The sequence below is a fragment of the Cupressus sempervirens genome, chromosome 4, assembly GCF_028749045.1.
Source record: "Cupressus sempervirens isolate cs-2001-9-10 chromosome 4, ASM2874904v1, whole genome shotgun sequence".
NCBI lineage: Eukaryota > Viridiplantae > Streptophyta > Pinopsida > Cupressales > Cupressaceae > Cupressus > Cupressus sempervirens.
In genome coordinates this window covers 127,334,844-127,356,250 of record NC_143121.1, presented here as the reverse complement: position 1 = coordinate 127,356,250, position 21,407 = coordinate 127,334,844, and the positions used below count along the sequence as shown (strand labels likewise).

At 32.4% G+C, this 21,407-nt stretch overlaps 1 protein-coding gene across 1 annotated transcript; it reads left to right on the top strand.

The window, feature by feature from the left end:
• Window positions 1-17,301: 17,301 nt before the first annotated feature.
• Window positions 17,302-20,453, top strand: LOC149560263 (disease resistance RPP13-like protein 4). Its single transcript, XM_089823584.1, has one exon. The coding sequence runs from the start codon at window positions 17,384-17,386 to the stop codon at window positions 20,108-20,110; it is 2,727 nt and encodes a 908-aa protein (XP_089679710.1). The 5' UTR covers window positions 17,302-17,383; the 3' UTR covers window positions 20,111-20,453.
• The last annotated feature ends 954 nt before the right edge of the window (window positions 20,454-21,407 follow it).

The following is a 21,407-nucleotide window of genomic DNA, read 5'->3' as shown; positions in this document are numbered from 1 at the left end:
ATTTGTATGGTAGCCTTATAACTTTAAATGAACCTTCATGTAGAAAATGATAACATTCTAAACTTGAATGAGATACTTACTAAAAATAGCAAGTTCCCATAAATAGTAACCACCTTGTCTACTAGTCCTTATTCAAATAGAAAAGTCTAAAATGAAAATATTTTTGGATGATGCAAGATTACTCTTACACCCAAGATGCTCCTGCATCACTTTGAATTTCTGGTTCAAGGATGACCTGAAGGGCCAAGGTTAACCTAGGTCAAGGATGACCTTGACCCTAACCTAGGGCAGGGTCAACCTCGTCCCTGACCCCAGGTCCAATTTTCAACTTCTGGGAGTTTCAGGACATTAGGCTTTGGAAATTTTGTTTTTCCCACTTCTAGGTTGGTTGTTTCGGGTTTTGGAATGCTAAACTCTTAAATTTAATTTAATCTAGGTCCATTTCTTGGGGTTAAAATTAATTCCAATTTAATGCTCCATGTCAGCCTTCTCTAGAAGTTTGTGCCCTAAATCCCTATATAAGGAAGCCTTCTCCTCTCGATTTTCTCTAAGACACATTATGATATCAAACAAACTATAACCTTTCTACATCCATTATTCTATGAAATGAAGATCTACTATCTATCAAGCATTCAAGAATTCACATATCCAATTCATCAAGAAGGTCCATTGTTAGCCACTGAAGGATTTGATCTTTGTAGAGCCCTCTTGTTAAAGATTTCTCCATCCGCATCCATCCAAACCTTTTCCAATGCAAAGATACATTCAAGACTGGTGATGAAGATCTAATGCCATTGATTTGAGACATCCTACATTAATTTGGAGCATCTGTAATTATGGATTCAAGGATTTGAATCCTCCACAAGGATTTCAATATAAGAAAAATGAATAGTTCCATTTACTTTGTTTATACATATTGCAATTTCAATTATACTTCAAGTTTGATTCCAAACTATGGTTTGACCAAGAAAAACCTCCCATCCAAAAAAAAAAACCATTTTTCTTGCAAATATAGTTGTGGAAGAATAAATTAAAGTGTAGATTTGAATTCACTTTTCATCAAACTTGTGGAATCTACAAACAAATTTTTTGTCAGAGTAGTACATGTCAAGGTTGAATTTTTGGGGTACAATTGTGCCCTAGGGTAAGATTGTGCCCCTCTATCTAGGTCAAGGTTGACCTCTCTTCAAAAGGACAAATTTTTTATGGGTTTTCTCCATCTTGACATTTCTAGTTTGGAACAGGTTATAGAGATCCCCAAAACTATACACAAACATCAAAAATTGGCATTTTCCATATTTATCCTAGTTCAAGGTTAGTATTTGTTTTTTATCTATTTCAAGATTTAAGCACATACTTCTCAAATAGAAAGACCATTGGATCTATTCTTTTCTTCATATTCTCCATTGCTTGATCAATTTGTGCATTGATTACTTCCTTGTGCTTAATCAATTTGGATTATTCCTTTTGGGAATTTGGGTTGAGGATAGGTCCTATTTCCTTCCTATTCATTTTGGTAAACCCGGCATGCTTACCCTCTTTTCTTTTGTGGAATTAGATGCCCTATTGTGTTTTACAGTGTTTCATTTCATTTCATATTTGTTAGGTCTTTTCTTGCATTAAGATTAGATTTTGTTTGTGCTCTTGCATTTTAAAATTCAAAAATATAAAATGATTTGCAAAATTTCTTTCAAAATACAAAAATATTTATCATTTATGTTTTCCTTGATTAGTTTATTAACATTGCATTGGTTTATGGGATTTATTACTTCTAGTCCTACTTCTAATCTTAGGGTTGGACGCAATTGTAGACTTATGGGTACCTTTGAGCCTAAGTCTTCTTCTCCTTTCCTTAGGATTATGGATGAGACTTTGATTCTTCCTAATTCTAATCATCTTATGGAAAAATTATCTTCTCACTCATCTCATGATGAGGATGATGCTTTAAGAGTTCCTCTTGAACAAGTCCAAAAACTTTCAAATGAACTTGATAAAATGGGTAATTGGCTTATTCAATAAAACCATAATCAAGATTCTATTCAAGCTATAGAGGCTATTAAGAAATTTCTTCGTGATAGTGACCAAGGTGTTAATCTCTTGCATGGTATTACTCACCTTATGCAGTCCAATGTTAAATCTTTAGCTCAAGAAGCTCAACATTTATGATTTTTTCCTCTTATCACTAGTGTAGAACCTTCTCCTATTCCTTTCCCTAGTGTTTCTACCTATATTCCTTCTTTGGTGACTATGATGGTTCCCTCTATCCCTATGAGTGCTCCTCTTGTGTCCCTTCCTATATCACAACCTTCTTATCATAATGTTCATTTTATTTATTCTACTCCTTTGCCAGTTGTAGTTCCTAGTGTTCCTCCAGTTGTGTCTCACATTCCTGTAGCTTCTCACACTTTACCTAGTGTTTCTAATGTTTCTATTCCTCCTATTTCCTCTCATGATTCCACATTAATTATTTTGGCTCAAATTATGTCATCTTTACAACAACAACTTGCATCCTTGACTCAAAACAAGTTTAGTAATCGTACGTGTGACATGGGATGTCCTTTGTCACATGGTATTATTCGTACTCCTGTCCCTTAACAAGATGATATGCCTTTTCTTGAGAATTATAATAGTAAGGGAGACCCTATTCATGATGTTAAAATATTTCAAATCCTTTGTAGTGCTTATGCTCACAATAAGAGGATTTTAGCTAAGTTGTTTGCTCACACTTTTTGTGACAAGGCTTTACAATGGTTTTGTTCATGGACTCCTTATTCTATTAATTCATTTCCTCAACTTGCCAATGCTTTTATTCAACAATTTCGAAACAACATTGGCCCATAAGTGTCTTTGATGGATTTGATGCATTGTAAAGAAAATTCTAAAGAAAAATTGACTGAATTTATTGGTAGATACAAGCATTTGCATGCTCAGATTTCCTATCATGTTCCTGATATTGATATTCAACCTATGTTTACTTCAAATTTGCAAAATGATATTAGAGATAAGATTCTTCTTACTGAATTTACTTCTTTTAAATAACTTTGTGCTGCGCTTCATCATTATCAATTACAAGTGAGTCAATTTGAGAGAAACACTCCAATGGCTCCTGTTCCTATTGATAAAAATGTTGCTACTCCTAATCCAAATAAAGTTCAAAAATTCAACAACTATGTCAAGATAAATGAACAAGAAATGCAGTTGCTGATCAAGTTGTTGTTGCATCTCACAATACCACTTCTACATCCATAGATTTTTTATTAGACTGTATGTTTACTCCTCTTTTTGAATATTTACATTCTATTATGAATAGGTTGTTAACTACTAATATGATTACTTTACCTCCTATTCAACCCCTTTTACTTGCTATAATGGTGTCTAAATATTTTAATCCAAAAGATTTTTTTCAATATCATCGCCAGAATGGTCATGATACTAAGAAATTTTATTCTTTAAAACATAAGGTTTATGACTTAATTGATTCTAATGCTTTATCTATTGATAATTTTGATGGTAGTGGGAATAAATATGTTTCTCCTCCTAATCAAAATCTTCAAATCTATACAAATCCTTCACCTACACATGATACTAATACTATTGCTCAGCCATCTTCTATGGATATTGTGTCTGATTCAAAGATAGATGATTTTAATCATGTTGTTAATCAAGTGGAGAATGTGGTTTAATCTGTATCTCCACCTTAGTCTTGACCTTAACTTCAATCTCTAATTTTAGGTCCAACTAAACTAAAACCTAAGCCCAAATTGAAGCCTCGACAATAAACTAAGAAAAAATGACCTCGAGAACTTTTGATTCTAAGACTATTAAAGCTCCTAATGATCCCCTTTATATTTATGCTAAGATTGATGAGATACCCACTCATGGTTGTCTTGTTGATCCTACCTCCTTAGTCAATATTATTATAGAAGAAAATCTTTTTATGAAAGGATTGCAATGTCAGTTTTATGATACATCATATGTGTGGATTCAAACTTGTAATGGTTTTCTTTATCCATCATTTGTTTCTATTGGATTATCAGTTCAACTTTGTGGAAAATTTGTGAACACTACCTTTGTTGTTGTTCCTACTTCTAATTAGTTTCAAGTTAAGTTTGGTTTTCCATGGATAAATGCGATGCATGTTGTTGCTTCACCTATTCTAAATGTCTTAATTTTGTTTATGATGGTGAAGTGAAGACAATTAATCATAGTTTATATCATACTTCTAGGCCTACAAATTTTGCTACCATTGACTTCTTTCAGCCTTCATTACCTAATTCATGTCCTTTTCAACCTGATCATTTTTTCTTTTCATATCAAGCCTATAAGCATCATAAGATTCTCGAGTTAAGTTTACTTCCTATGGATCTTAACCATGGTATTTTTCCTACACCTTCCATACCTCCTTTATCTATGGCTTCTACATCTATTAATCAAGCTCCTCATGTTGCTTGTCAGTCTACTAATATTTCTATTAATCCTCATATAGAACCTATGAAGGATCCCATAATTGTTCCTCCTAGTTCTCAACACATTTCAAGAAAGACAAAACATAATCAATTTGCTAAAAAATGTCATAAGAAGCGTCATGCTCAAGCTAAAGCTCATAGTTTTGTTCTTCAAAAATCTTTACCTTCTTTGAATACAACTATGCATGATGTGTTAGAAGAAGTTTTTTCTAATAATAATGTTAAGATACATGATTTTGATGATTCTATTCGTATCTTAGATCCTATTTCTATTAATCTAGATGAAGAAGATACTCTTGATGATACTGATGATGTTAATGACAAATATGAAACTATTGACATTGACATAGATTTATCTAATATGATTTCTTCACAATTGACACTTACACCTAGTATTGAACATTTTGATTCTTAAGAGGATCCTTGTTTGGAGTTGGCTATCATTCCTACTATGTGGGATATAGTCCCTCTTGCAAGTTACCCACCTTCCCTAAATGATATACAATGAGACAGGGAGAGTAGGCAACACACTTGATTGGATTGTCCTTCATGGTAGCCTTTGTTGTGTGTTTGTTTGTTCTATTTTGTTTCTCACATGATGTGTTTGCTAAATGTTGTTAGATTCTTTTATACGATCTTTGTTTCTTTGTAAGTTCAAGGTGATAAAGGAATCAAACCTATTGTATTATTCCTCTATATGTGTTTCTATTCTTCCATATGTTATTTCATGTTATGTTGTACTTTTTCTATTGTTCATACATGTTTCCTTGCGTAATCTACTTGGTTTCACAACTTGGTTACACTGATTCTTTTTGGTCTTTAGGTCATGGTCCAAACAGATTCTCCTTCATGTCTCTTATGTGATTTTTTCTCCTTTTTTATTGTAGTTTTACTTTCTTTAAGTAATGATGTCAATTAATTTGCAATAATATATATATATATATATATATAGATATATATATATAAATTTTATGATCATACTAGTCCCATAGTAGGTAGATCCCTTCTGTGTTCTTTGTATGTTTATGTACTATTTTCCTTGATTTGTCTTCATTTGGGTGCATCTCGTAGTGGAAACATAATCAGTGGAGTTGTTTATGTTTCCATTAAAGTCATTGCATCTATTAGAGTGTTAGCAATGACTTTAACATGGGGGCATACACTCTTCTCACTTATTGCACACACACACTTTTCAAAACACACACACACACACACACACACACACACACACACACACACACACACACAATTTTTTAGGATACCATTTTTCTCCCTTTTTGGATTAATGACTAATCCTTAAAGTATGGATTTATATTTTAAGATCTCTTGGTCTGTTCAGTTTCAAATATATTTTTGATCCCTTAAGGTTGAAGGTGTCCTTAATTTTGGATCTCTTTTTTTATTTTTGGTTTTACTCTTATAGAGTAGAATATTCTTAAGAGTGAATCCTTGATGGGTTGACTAGTGAGTAGCGACATTCACTAGGTGGTTCAATTCCATCTTTCTAGTTGCACAGTTTCCTTTTGTGGTAGACAATGGAACATAAGTCCTCATTAGGCGAGATAATTACACTCTTTTTCTTTTTTCTCTTTTTTTAGAGATGTCTCTCTTAGTGATCTTAGAGTTGACAAAGACTTGATTCTCTATGAAATTGAGGATCTCTTTGTCCCTTTCATTTTAATAAGATCATCTTTTTATTATGATCTACTTTACCAGGAGTTTGCATTGAGTCCATAAAATTGCTAAATTGGGGGCTAAATGTATTGTCTTCAAATGGAAGCACTTCCATGTTAAGAGTATTTATCCCTTTGAGTAAGTGGTCTGGGGTCATGTCAGGCACCTTGAATGGGTCTTTGCATGGATCTAGTTTTTTTTCCCTTGTTCTTCTTCTCTCCCTCCATTTCCATCCTCTTTCTGACAACTTTTTTTTATGAAACTAAGGATTTTGGCTTTTTGGGTCAAGGATGACCTGAAGGGTTAGGGTCAACCTCAACCTTGACCTAGGTCAAGGATGAGCTCAACCTTGACCTAGGATAGGGTTGACCTCATCCCTAACCCTAGGTCCAATTTCAATTTCCAGGAGTTTTGGGATATCACACTTTGGAAAGTTTATTTTTCCCACTTCTAGGTCAGTTGTTTTGGGTTTCAAAATGGTAGAATCTTAAATTTAATTTAATCTAGGTCCATTTCTAGGGGTTAAGGTTAATTAGGATTTAATGCTCCCATGTCAGCCTTCTCTAGGAGTTTGTGCCCTAGATCTCTATATAACAAAGCCTCCTCCTCTCATTTTATTGTAAGACACATTATGATATTAGATGAACTATTACATTTATACATCTATTATTCTATGAAGTGAATATCTACTATCTATCAAGCATTCAAGCACTCATGCATCCAATTCATCAAGGAAGTCCATTGTTACCCATTGTAGGATTCAATCTCTGTGGAGCCCTCTTGTTAAAGATTTCTCCATATGCATTCATCCAAGCCTTTTCCTATGGAAAGATACATTCAAGATTGGTGTTGAAGATCTAATGCCATTGATTTGAGACATCCAACATACATTTCTATAGTCATTTGGAGCATTCGTAATTGAGGATTCAAGGATTTGAATCCTCCACAAGGATTTCAATATAAGCAAGGCAAATAGTTCCATTTACTTTGTTTATACATATTTCAATTTCAAGTATACTTCAAGGTTGATTCCAAACTGGGTTTTGACTAAGGAAAATCCCCCATCCAAGAAAACAAACCATTTTTCTTGTAGATATAGGTGTGGAGCAACAAATTAAAGTGTAGATTTGGATAGCCTTTTCATAGAACTTACAAGATCTCCAAACATAAATTTTGTTAGAGTAGTGCAAGTCAAGGTCAACTTTTTGGGGTACAATTGTGCCCTAGAGTAAGATTGTGCCCCTCTATCTAGGTCAAGGTTGACCTCCCTTCAAAAGGACATAATTTTTTTGGGTTTTCTTTGTCTTGACATTTCCAGTTTGGAACAGGTTGTAGAGATCCCCAAAACTAAACACAAACATCAAAAATCAACATTTTCTAGATTTATCCTACTTCAAGGCTAGTATTTTTCTTTTATCTATTTTGATATTTAGGCACATACTTCTCAAATAGCAAGACCATAGGATCTTCTCCTTTCTCCCTATTCTGCATTGCTCGGTCCATTTGTGCATTGATCACTTCTTTTTGGTTAGTCAATTTGGATCATTCCTTTTGGTAATTTGGGTTGAGGATAGGTCCTATTTTCTCCCTATTCAATTTATTCTTTTTGTTTTAACAGTTCTTTATTTTTAAAAATGTTTCACTATTGATACCATTTTTAATTACCTCTTCATTTAATTTTTTAAGTTCTTCTTTAGTTTCACTTTTTGTTTTGAATATGTTATTTAAATGGGTTTTATTCCATTTTAATATTTTTTCTTTGATCATTTTCAGTTTTGACACAAAACAATACATTTTTAATCCTGTAAATTTACCTTCTTGCCACCATAGTTTGATGCATTCCATAAATTTATTGTCTAGGAACCACATTTTTTTGCATTTAAAAGGGTTCCTGGAGGATTTTTTAGGCTCTATAAATTCTATTCTAACTGGATAATAATCAGAACCACCTATTGGTTGAATAGTTGCTAGAATGTTTAAATTTGTCTTCGTTAAATATTCTTTAAAGGAAAACCTATCTAGTTTCTCTACTATGTAATTAAAATCTTTCCTTTTGTTGTTCCAAGTGAATATTACATTGTTGGTTGGGGTTTCTAGTAACTTATTATCCCATACCCATTTTCTAAATTGTATAGTTGCTCTTGAGACTACTTGAGTTCCTCCATATTTTTCATCTAAGTCCATAATTGCATTAAAGTCTCCTCCAATGACAATATTTTCAATAAGGTATTTCTCCATAAATATGTTGATTTCATCCCATCATTTTTTCTAATCTAATGTCTGTGTAGGTTCATATACATTGATTAGAATTAACTAGAGGTAATATCTATATCTAAACACTCTTTTCCCTATGTAGTTGTTATTGGATTCTATAGTGTTAATGTCTACTTTTCGCATGTTACAAATAACTCGTAATCCTCCTGAAGCTCCATTTGATTCTTTGAATATTGTTTTCCATCTATCAAATTTCTTTTCTAATTTATCTCCTTCTTCTCTATTCAAGTTGGTTTCTTGTATTAGTGTTATATCTGATTTAAATAAAATAAGCTTACACTTTAACACACGTTGCTTGTTATGAGCATTCAAACCCCTAGCATTTCAAGTTGTAATTCTCATTGGTCATTGGGAAGACTCTTCCCCTTCCCTACATTTAGGATTTCAAATATCTTTTTTTTCTCATTTTCTTGTCCATCTACCTCTCTAAGTTATTTTAATGATTTTCTTCCTCTCTTCATTTTTTGTTTGCCACATTTCAGGGTTCTAAAAAATTCCTAATTTATAGAGATACCCAGATTGTCCATTGAGTACTGGTTGTTACTTAAATTTATTTCTTCTTCCTTGTATTGTCCCTCTTCTATTAACTCTTTAAATATTTGATCTTCTAATTCCTTATCTTCTCTACTTTTCTCTTTGTGCTCTTTGACTTGCTTCTCTAATCATTGACCTCCTCTATATTTCCTTTACTTTATGTGTGTCATCCAAAACCCCAAAGTTCTCTCATATTTGACTATTCCCATTATGTTCTATTTCCGTCCTTTGCTCCTTAAAGGTCATTTTTTCCTCTGGTTCTAATGCTTCTATGTATGCTACTACTTCTATTGCGATTAAAGATCCTTTAGTTACATTTTTTTTCTTTTCTTTCTTCTTCTCCAAATCTATCTCTTCCATTCACTAGTGTTTGCCAAAAATTGTAGCTCATTTTCTTTTCTTTTTTCTGGATTGTTATGTTGCTCTATTGAGCTAATGAATTTGTTGGGATTGAGATTCCTTGTTCCTAATTTTCCCTAATCTCTTATATTTATATGTTTTCTTGATTCCTTATTCATGTTCTACTTTTAGAGGGATCTATTTGATCCTTGCTATTTTGATCATTTATCTAATCTTGATTATTTCCTGTTGTCTTTTGTTTGAGTGAGGCCTCTCCTTCTGAAATTGGGTTCTCTATATTATATTTGTCCTGGTTTTGGTTTTCTATTCCAATTTCCACTATTTCTCCTTCTTTGATATTATCCCCTATTATTCTCCCCTTTGTTTCTATAATGGTTGTTGTCTTTTTTTTTAGAGAGGCCTCTCCTTCTGCAATTGGGTCCTCTTTATTATATTTGTTCTAGTTCTAGTCCTCTTCTATTCTAATTTCCACTATTTCTCTATCTTTGATATTATCCCCTATTATTCTCCCCTATGTTTCTATATTGGTTAATTCTTTTCTTTTTTCTTCCTTTTGATCTAGTTTTTCCATGTTCCCATGATCAATATGATTTTCTTCTCCTATTATTATTTGATCTTCAATATCATTTTGTAATAATAAGATATCATGGGTCATTCTGTTTAAATCATGTAAGCTCCTATCTATTTCTTCTAGTGCCCTATTCTCTCTTTGACACACCTTACTTTTTTTGAGTTTTATCAAATTTAACTAGTTCTCATGGTTGTCCTCTATTTTCTTTCATTTTCTCCCCAATGTTACTAGTTCTCTTTGTGTTATTCTTTGATTTTTTGATGCTTTTTCTTATAACTGTCCTTCTGACACATAATCCTCCCTACTAGTGTTTTTTCTGTTCTTTTTTTTATCTTTGGTTTCCTCTATTACATCTTCCTTTTGATTTATTATTACCTCTATCTTTTCCTTCCTTTGGTTACTACTAATACTACTAAGTGCCTCTTTTAATTTAAGACTTTATATTCTATGTTCAAATTGGGTTTGATGATTCCTTTGATTTCTCCTTCAAATTTTGTAAAATCTAGTTTATATATGGGTTTGTTTGTTATTAACTTTTTTTTGTTAAGTTCCTTCTAACCTAACTCTATTTTTATTGATTTTTTTTTTACTAAATTGGTTAAATTTTGATTCAATTCCTAACAGTTTTCCTAGAGATTTACCACTTTTGATTAGGGTTTGGAAATGATTAAGTTTAGGTGGAAAGATTTTACATTCAAACTAGTTGGGAGCTTGATATTTCCTAATATTTTCATCATGCCAATTAAGTTACCAAGCTAGAAATTTGATGGAGTATCCTTTATAAATGTGGTGGTTTTGGCCTGGTCATGGGTTCATATTATTTTATTTATATTCCTTCGGGAAGGCATCGAGGAGATTTGAACCCATGACCAGGCCAAAACCAGGCTCTGATACCAATTGTAGGGCCCATTTGCCGTTGCACCAAAAGCCATGACTGTTAGTGAACATGGAACACTACATAATTAACCACCTGTGGGTAGGGGAGCGCGTCGCATCACCCAACACTCTTATGGGAAATAAACTTTAAATATATTATTATTATTATTATCATAGATTGATTATGAATAATTGATCCTATCATAGGTAGTTATTATTATTAATTTTATATTTGTTGGACTAGTGATTTAATATGAGTAACTTGATTTGTTATAATATATTTTAGCTACAAATGGAGGGGAGTTAAAAATCATAAACTAGTAAAGTGCAATTAGTTTTATTAATGAGGCTAATCATGGTGAGAATCCTTACATGTTATAGATTGAAGTTCTATTATGATTCTATTTGAGAATGTGTAACACCATGCATGGATTTTGAAACTCTTAGCTATTTGTGGGAACTTTGTTCTTGGAAATTAATTTTTTGACGGAAAATTTGCAAGTTGGCTGGGAAAGTTGTCAGTTTGATCAAAAAATAGAAATCCTTCTCGTTAATTTTTTACTGGCCATTTTTTTAATCTCCCTCCACTTTTAACTTTTGTTTTGATATTTATTAGTTCTTATCTCCACTTTCACCTATTACTTTTCTTTTTCTATTTATTAGTTGTGATCTATTCATTTAACTTTTGATTTTTAAAATTGATTTATATTTTAGTTTATAAATTATTTTGATATTAGTTTAATTTTTTCTTTAAATATTGTTTTTTAGTTTCTATAATTTATTTAGTCAATAGAATATTTGTTAGACATATTATATTTTTGTATTTCTCTTATTAATTTTTCATAATGAAAATTTTGATAGTTTTTTAAAATGATATTTGATAAATTTAATTTAAATAAATAATATTTATTAATCTATTTAAAAGATTTTAGTAAATATTATGTTACTTAAATTAAAAATGATTAATAATCTAATTTGTTCACATAAGATTATATTTTAAATATCCACTTTTAACTATTATTTTTCTTTTCTTATTCATTTAAAAAATAGTTACTTGTGATCTCCACATTAGATTATGTTGTGATCTCTATTTATTAAACTTTTGATTTTTTTAAATTGATTTAGATTTTAGTTTTTAAATTACTTTAAAGTATTTTTTTTATATTAGTTTAGTTTTTACTTTGAATATTATTTTTTTAGTTTCTATAATTTATTTAGTCAATAGAATATTTGTTAGGGATGTCACTATTTTTCATATTATTTTATTTATATTTCTTCATAATAATTTTTTTAATGTTTTTCTTTTAAAATATTTTTTTTTTCATATTTGATAAATTGAATTTAATTGTAAAATTTTGAAATTATTGAACACATTTCTTAAATGATATTCAAATTTCCTAAACATTGTAGATTTTATATCTAAGTTTTAATCTTCAACTTTTTAATTTTTGTAGTTTCATTTTTAAAAAACTTATATTTACATTATTTAATGTTCATTCTACATTTTTCTCTTAAATCTCATCTCTTATCGGCCACTCATTGCATGTACAAAAGCATGCAATTGCTAGTTTAATGTGTTTTGAGATATATTTGATTTCTATAAATATCAGTCTTTATTATAGAAATCGTGATAATAGCTCAATTTCAAGGAACATGGGTGCATTATAGGAATTAGTCGATTTAGTTATTCTAGAGATAATTTTAGAGTTTTGCATGAACTAATGATGAAAAAGAAAGCATCTATTAAACTTTATGTTGAACAAGTTACAATTGATTATATGCAATACTAGTTTTTAAAATCTTCTTTTGTGTTCATCTCAATAATCTTTTCATATAAAAAAGGTCTTTATTTTGATAGGCCAAAATTGATAACCAACTCTATTGAATTCTAGAATTGGCAAAGTATTTTCCATGATAACACCTTCAAAAAATATGACTCTCATACCAAATGTAGAATTTGAATAGCAATAGCGAACAAAAGAAATTAACAATACAAATAATATACAATTTATTTTTTAAAGAAACTATTATTAAGCAAAGGAATGCTATGTTTTTGCAAAGTATAAAACTAATTATTATTGTTCAATATGTCAAACGAAATTAATACACTATTTTAATATAATTAGAGCCTTTGTAGACTCCTCCATTCATAAAAGAAGGATTAAACCTAACTGATTTAAACCTACATACAATAAGTAAACTCCAGCACGAAAATATGCATGTATTATTGGAAAAAATTAACCGTGAATGCAACACGCGAGTTATTTCTCATCCCTGATTAATTGCTCTGTAGAAAACTACTGAGTCAAAAACATAAAACTCCTCTAACTCTATGCATGGCATAGTAAAGAAAATTAACTATCAAAGATCATGCACTAAAATGAGACTAATAATAATGCATGATAACTTATGTTCTAATACTTGTAAACTGGAACAATGGCGGTAGAACTGGAGTCACAAATGATATCAATCTTCATGGATATCTACAAGATACTGTACATAAAATTGTGCACAATGATTCTATCAATCTATGGTTATGATCAGAAGTGAGATATATATCTTAATGCAGAAGATATTGTTGATTAGTGCACTGTTGAGCATTCGGATACAACGCCCACTCAATTATGTCTCTTATGTTTGAGTGAATTGGGCTTGCGGTATAAGATAGAGAAGACGATTAAAGATCTCAAAAAGGATAGGGAGCTTAATCTTGTCCATCAGGTGTTGCATTCAAGTCAACCTTCAACCGGTATTGCTGAAAGAAAGAGAAAAGGGAGCAATCTTGATTCATAAGTAGTTGCAATGGAGGAGAAAGTGGAGGACATAAAGAGATTGTTAGAGGATCATGCAATTGGTCTTATTATCATCATAGATATGGGTGGCCCGGGAAAGACATTCCTTGTGCAGCATGTCTACAAGAGAACAAAATATGGGTATTAGTTTTCTTTCTGGATCTCGCTCTGTCTCACAGACTTCCTCTGTTAGAATTTTGAAAAGTGACTTAGCTAATTATCTGAAGAGACTAAGATCCACAACCTTCTCACTCTCTACTAAAGAGGATGGATTCTTAAATGTGAAAGATATCAGAAATTTGATCAATCTTTAGGAAATACGCTTTGGATTAATAAACGAAGGGGGTTGAGAAGATTAGAAGATGGTATGCTTGAGCACCTAGTGAAAATAGGAATTCTTGCAGTATTAAATGGAATTCCTCTGAGAGAGGGTGTTATAGAAGAATCTGGAATCTTCTAACATTCCTAGAGAAAATGAATGTTATGCAAGATCTTCAACAACTTCTGCTTGGTCATTTCTCCATGTCATGTTGGATATGTGGAATGGTAAATTTGATAGAACTTACATTGATTATGTGCATTGATTATTCATCGCTGCCAAACATGCCCAACTTGCAAAGACGTTGTCCTTGAATGATGACTCAAGATCCAGAGCAGTTCTAGAGAGCTTTCGAGAGAGTGGCAGATTTACTATGCTGGTTAGGCTGCTTACTTGCAACTTCTTTGTTTTGGAGAAGTTTTCGGCGTTGGAGTATAGAGCAATCTGGTGTCTTCAAGTACCAGTGTTGATGAATTGTCAGCAGGTGAAGAAAGTTCCAGAACGATTGGAGTGGTGGGGTAGATTTAAGGAATATATAGGTTTATGGACAGGAAGTGTTGAGTTAGGGTGTGGTCCTACGACCGGGCTGTAAGGTCTATTTTTACGAAATGGGTAAATAGCCGACCCAATGACTAATTATGATATTTTATTAATTACTTAAAAATCATAAAAGAGTTATATTTTAATTTTAATAATAATTTATAAATGTGAAACATTCCTATTTTTATAGAGCAGTGGTTTCATGAAGTCAAAAAAAGTTTGCTACAGGATTAATTAGAATCTTTTCCTCAATAATATATATTCTTACTTTTGAGCAGATAGAAAAAATGTGGGGCTACAAATTGCCCCATCAGCTTCAGTTTTTCTTTTGTTACTTGTCAATCATATAACAATTTCTACTTCTTATCCATAATTTTTTTTTTAAAATTATTTATTTAGTAAGTAAATTAAATATGTTAAATTAAAAATATTCATTAGACCATAGACTTCCATATATTATAAGGTTAAAATTCTCTAAGAATATATTAAACTATAAAATTCAAAGGACCTTGATTTTTGTTTTAGGAAACTCCCCTCCATGGAACCACACTCTTAGTAGAGAGGTTAAAAAAGGTTGTGAGGACTCAAATAAAATCAAAGTAAAGAATCTGTATGTTATATCACTTTTTTCCAACTTGTAAGAGGACAAATATTCAATTTTAAAATTACCTAGGATATATGGTTTTTTTTTTAATTTGTAAAGTTTTATGTACCATCGTTCATATGTAATGATTTTTAAAAAATAAAATTAGTTGAAATATATAATTTGCATACCTTTTTAAAAATTTATTGAAATTAATTAAATTTGTTTAAATTATTATAATATGTAATTTATTAAATATTTTTAAGTTAGTTTTTGAACTAGAATTGAATTTCGGTATTTAAAAATTAAATTAAATTTGATCAATAATTGGGCTCAAAATAATACCATTGGAAATATTCTTTAAATGTACTGTTTTTATTTTTATTATTATGGATTGAATAGGAATATTTGATCCCATCATATGTATCTATTATCATCAATTTTACTTTTAAGAATTAGTATTAGTTAGATGAACAATTTAACATAGGTAACTTGATTTGTTCTAGTATAGTTTAGCTACAAATTGAGGGTGATTTAAAATTACAAACCAGTACATTGCAATTGGTTGTATGAATTAGGATACTCACCCTGAAAATCCTTGTATGTTATAGATTAAAGCTTCATTATTCTTCTATTCAAGAATGTGTAACATTGTGCATAGCTTTTGAAGCTCTTAAGCATTTTGTTTAATGTCTAGTTTGGAGAGATACTTGATTTTTATGAATGGTGACATAGCTTTTCTATTGAAAAGTTATCAAATAATTTGGAATGGCATAGTTGAATTATTGTATTTGACATTGAATACTTTTTTCTGGATGTTGAACCCAACATTAATTATTATTATGTTATTTATTGAGTTCAATTAGACTTAAACCTAAGACCTCCTAGATAAGAGGCTCACAATTTACAGTTATGTTGTAGGCTCTTGTCTTTAGATGTAACTATTATTTTTTATTTTTTATTTAGATTTTTCTAAATTTTATATACATTTAATTTTTTTTTTTTCTAAAATCATTAAAATTAAATTTTAAGATGAACCTATATATAGATCCTTTTTAAAAGGAACTTCTTTGTTATTAACTAGTAAATTTGTGTCATGAATAAATATAACATAAATTACCACCGTAAATAACCATTAGTTCTTTTCAATCAATTTAAAATAATAATAATAATAATAATTGATGTACTACCACTTCATTAAATTTAAAAATCAATTGTTGAGGTTTTTCTTCAAGTACAATTTAGATTTGGGCCTACTAAGGTTCATTGAGTCGTGAATTTTTAAATGGTAAAACAACTATTGTATGAGGCTCACTAAAAAATATGCCTTATAGTACCACACAAACCTAAAAATATAGAAAATAAGATTTTTGATGACTTTGATCATTTCAATGGTTGTCAAAATTTTTGGATAATGGTGTTCTTTGATTTCATTTGTTCGGATCATTTATCTCATATTAGGAAATACCTGCAACATAAAAATAAATAGAGAATGTTAAAATAGTTTTTTTTTTAAAGGGCAAAAAATAATTCTCAAATTTTAACCATATTGTAACGTAAAATTGAGAGTAGTACCAAAATTTCCCATCAACAAAGTGATGGCTAGCTAGATGCATTTTAAAGTAGTTTGCCCATACCAAAAGTCATTTATTCATAACCTTACCATGTCCTCCTTTTGCTATCAGCAGACCACAATCATTGACTTTTGTGCATACCCTTAAAATTCACTAGACCTCAGCAATGACTCTAAGAAGATAAGACAAAATTTGCGTGTGGTCTAATCATGTATATGCACATCAACAATCTCACAAAAAAGGAGTATGGTCGAGTGGTCGTAACGTCTTTAGGAAGATAAGAGATAAAAATTTCATCTAGTCTAACTATTTGTATGTACATGAACAACCCCACAAAAGAAGAAGTGTACTTGAATGGTCCTCACGTCTCTAAAAAGAAGAGAGAATAAATTTACATACAATCTAACAATGTATATTTACATAAACAACCCAACCCCACAAAAATGAAATATAGGTGAGTGGTCGTAGAGTCTCTAAAAAAGAGAGATAAAATTTGAATGTGGTCTAATCGTATATATGTACATCCACAACCCCACCCAAAAAGCAGTAGTTGAGTTGTCGTCTGAGACTTTAAAGTCGATAGTCATCTTGAGGAAAACAGCTGTCATGACATGATGTTACGCAGAAGACTTGTTCAAACCCATGCCATAACGTTCGATTCGAATCAAAATATTCCAGATTGGATTTACCACTGTATTGGACCAGAAGCCGCCTCTTCCAAAGTTAGATAGTTGTAACCGTTTCTACTCAGAAAAACAAAGTTGGATTAGCATTGCTATTCAGTTATAATATCTTTCAAGTCCAGAGTCTCTTACTAAAAATGGCTGAGGTATTTGGTGTTGAGATTGCAACCACCGTTGTTAGAAAGCTCGGGGAGATTGTAGTGAATGAGGCATCACTGGTGCTCAACTTCCGAGAGGACTTCCGATGGTTGGAGAGGGAGCTCAGATACATGTCTGGTTATCTTCAAGCTGCTGAAGAGCAGAGCGCGCACAATGATTCTGTCAATCTGTGGCTGTCGGAAGTGAGCGATATATATCTTGATGCAGAGGATATTGTCGATGAGTGCACTGTCGAGGATTTGTATAGAAAGCCCACTCAATCATGTTTGTACAATTGCAGTCAATTGGACTTTCGGTGTAAGATGGGGAAGAGGATTATAGATGTCAAAGGCAGATTGAGCTCTGCAATGCAAAAGGCAAGTGAGCTCAATCTTGTCCGTCAGGTGTTGCATTCAAGTCAGCCTTCAACTAGTATTATTGAAAGAGAGAGAAAAGGCAGCAAGCCAGATTCAGTACAAGCAGTTGCACTGGAAAAGAAGGTGGAGGAAATAGAGAGATTGTTAGATGATCCTGCAATTGGTGTTGTTGCCGTCGTTGGTATGGGCGGCCTGGGGAAGACTTTCCTTCTGCAGAATGTCTATGACAGAATTAAACAAAGGTATGAGTATTCCGCCTGGATCTCTGTATCACAGACTTGTATTCTTAGAACCCTGCAAAGTGACATAGCCAGGCAGATTAATTTGCAAATAGAAGGTGCTATAAGTGATGTGCTAGCAGCTCAGTTGATATTTGAGAGACTGGAGGGAAGAAAGCGTCTGATTGTCTTCGATGACTTGTGGAAGAGTAGTGTAGAAGGTGACTTCATACAAAGAGTTGGCCTTCCCAGTGGAAGGAATAACCAGTGTAAAACTGTGATCACCACCAGAGACAGGGATGTTGCCGCACAGATGACAGCTCAATTTGTCAATGAGATGCAACTACTCTCGGAGGAGGACAGCTGGAATCTATTTTGCCTCGTAACCTTTCCTAGTAGTGAGGGAAATAGGCCACCCGAGCAACTGAAGAATTTGGCACTTGAAATTGCAAGAGAATGTGGGAGGTTGCCTCTGGCAGTCAAGACGGTTGCAGCATCCATGGCGAACTGTTCGGAGCTAGGGAGGTGGCAGTCAAAACTGAGGCAATTGAGGGATGTAGATAGGGAACATGACAAGACGATGCAAATCCTCAAGTTGAGTTACGATTCTCTTCCTCTCCATCTCAAACCTTCTTTTGCTTATTTATCCTTCTTCCCAGAAGACACACGTATATCTTCTTCAATAATTACAGGTGAAGAAGCAACACCTCAGGAATATTTGATATATTTGTGGATAGCCGAAGGGCTTATTCCACAACAAAATGGCATACACCTGTTTGATATTGGGTTGACTTACTTACAGCAACTTCAAAATCTCTGTCTGTTGGGAGCAGACAGAATTTCTGCCTGTTACACCATTCATGACTTGTTTCGTGATTTGGTTATTAATATAAGTAAGGCGCACAAGTGTGAATTTGAGCTTCTAGTTAAAAAAACAAGCTGTCGGAGGTTGCTACTGCCTAGAAAGGGTATAAATACCGATGGAATTTCGAAAAGCTGTCTTCATTCTCTACAACTTCTCCGTACAATCTCATTCTCTCAGAATCCAGAATTGACGAGTGTTTCAGAACATCTGTTTGATCGTCTGAGAGTACTCCGGGTTCTTGACTTGAGCAGCACTGACATCTCTGCACTGCCAAAATGTGTAGGGAAATTGGAGCTCCTCAGGGTTCTGAATTTGTCTCGAACAAAGATCAGGGAGGTGCCAGACTGTGTAGAAGGACTCAAGAGTCTTCAGTTTCTTGATGTTTCTTATTGCACTAGCTTACAACGTCTGCCTGAGTGGATAGGCGAGCTCCAATCTCTTTGCCATCTCGATGTATATGATTGCTCAAAAGAACTTACTTATAGTTATATGCCCAAGGGAATATCGAACCTCGTGAGTCTGACGACACTGAGATCGAATCCCTTCCCACTGTCCGTTGAAGAGGATGGATTTTTAAATGTGAAAGACATCGGCAACTTGATCAATCTTAAGGAAATATGCTTTGAATTTAGAGATGAACGTGTATTGAGAAGCGTAGAAGATGGTATTCTTGAGCGCCTGGTGAAAATGAGAATTCTTTTAGTAGCAAATGGAATTCCTCCAAGGGAGGGTGATGCAGAAGAATCTAATCTTCCAGCGTTCCCAGAAAAAATGAATGTGATGACAGATCTTCAACAGCTTCTTCTGTTCACTTTCTCCGTGCCAAGTTGGATAAGTGGAATGGTAAGTTTGACAGAAGTTACATTGGGTAACTGCAGTGATTACTCGTCGCTCGCAAACATGCCCAACTTGAAGAGATTGGGCTTGGCTGATGACAGGAGATGCAGAGAATTGCCAGCGAGTTTTGGTGAGAGTGGGGGATTTCCTAAGCTGGTTAGGCTGTTTATTTACAACTTCCCTGTTTTGGAGGAGTTGCCGGCATTGGAGGATGGAGCGATGCGATGTCTTGAAGCGCTATCGATACAGAATTGTCCGGAGGTGAAGAAAGTTCCAGAAGGAATGGAGCGGCTGGGCAGACTAAAGCTGATAGATGTTGCGGGGCAGGCAAGTGGTGAGTTAGTAGAGAGGTTAAAGGAAGGTGGAGAGGACTGGAATAGAATTAAAGCAAAGAATCCACATTTTATAATAATAGTGACTGAATCGTAGTCCATAAAAGGGAAGTGTCCCTCTTGGTAAGATGGTGCTTTTTAGCTTCTACAACATGTAGGAAGAGATATATTCCATGTTATAATCACAAGGATATATATGTTTGTTTGTTTTTATGTATGGAATAGGGATAGAGGAATAGGAATAGCTATTCTGGAATAGAAAATGGGGGTACATATTCCTACTCTATGTTTGGTTCAGCCAGAATTTGTTGGAGAATTTGTTGGGGAATTTGCGGACGCAAAAATTTATGTTTTCTAAAATAAATAAAACTGGAATAGGATTACGTATTCCAATTCCACCTATTTATGTGGAATTGCAAAACCTCATTTTTGGGCCAAAATTGGAATACGTATTTCTATTTTATTTCGTATTCCAATTCCAATTTGGTGCATCCAAATGAAAAATTCAATATTTTAAGAATTTACATATGCCTATTCCGCTTGTATTACCATTGCCAAACAGGCCCTTAAGTTTTTGTATATCACATGCAATGATCTCTTTTTAAAAATATTTAGTTGAAATGTATCATTTCTATTTGTTTTCAAATTATTTAAATCAATTAAATAGTATTGAATTTGTTAAATATTTTCTTTTCTTTTTTCTTAGAAGTGGATTGTACTATTTAATGGTTTAGATGACTCCCTAAAAATAGAATTTACTAAAAATATTTTTTTCTAAAATCTAATAAACATCTCAGTTTCATAATTCTAATCTACCTCATCTTGTCACAATAGGTTTCATTATCGATTTCCATTATTGCACATATATATAATAACATAAAAAAATATGGTATCAATCAACCTATAACAAAAGCATCATGAATCCTCACATACAAGAAATGTGAAAGTTATAGAAATGATCCCTGATACCAATTGAAGGGAAACATGGGCATCCCTAAAGGCTATATGAGATCAATTTAGTTAAGTACACCAAGTATCCAATAGCTCTTTTTAAAAAAATGTGGAAATAAACATATTTTATTTTCCACAATAAAATCTTGACAATAAAATGACTATAGTTTATATATATCTAAAAAAAATTCAGTAATGTTATAACATATAGATTTAATACTTTAGAAATATGGAATAACAAGAATGAAACAAAAGAGAAAATTAAAGATACAAGTGAGAGAAAACCTTTTTTATAAAAAAACCCACACTCTTAAACATCAATTTACAATAGGTTTTTAGCCTCTAAATATTTACATGGGGATTTACATCATGTTCCATCATGGAGAAAATATGGTAACACACTCTAATATACTTTCCTCTCAAAAATAACCTAAGACATCAAC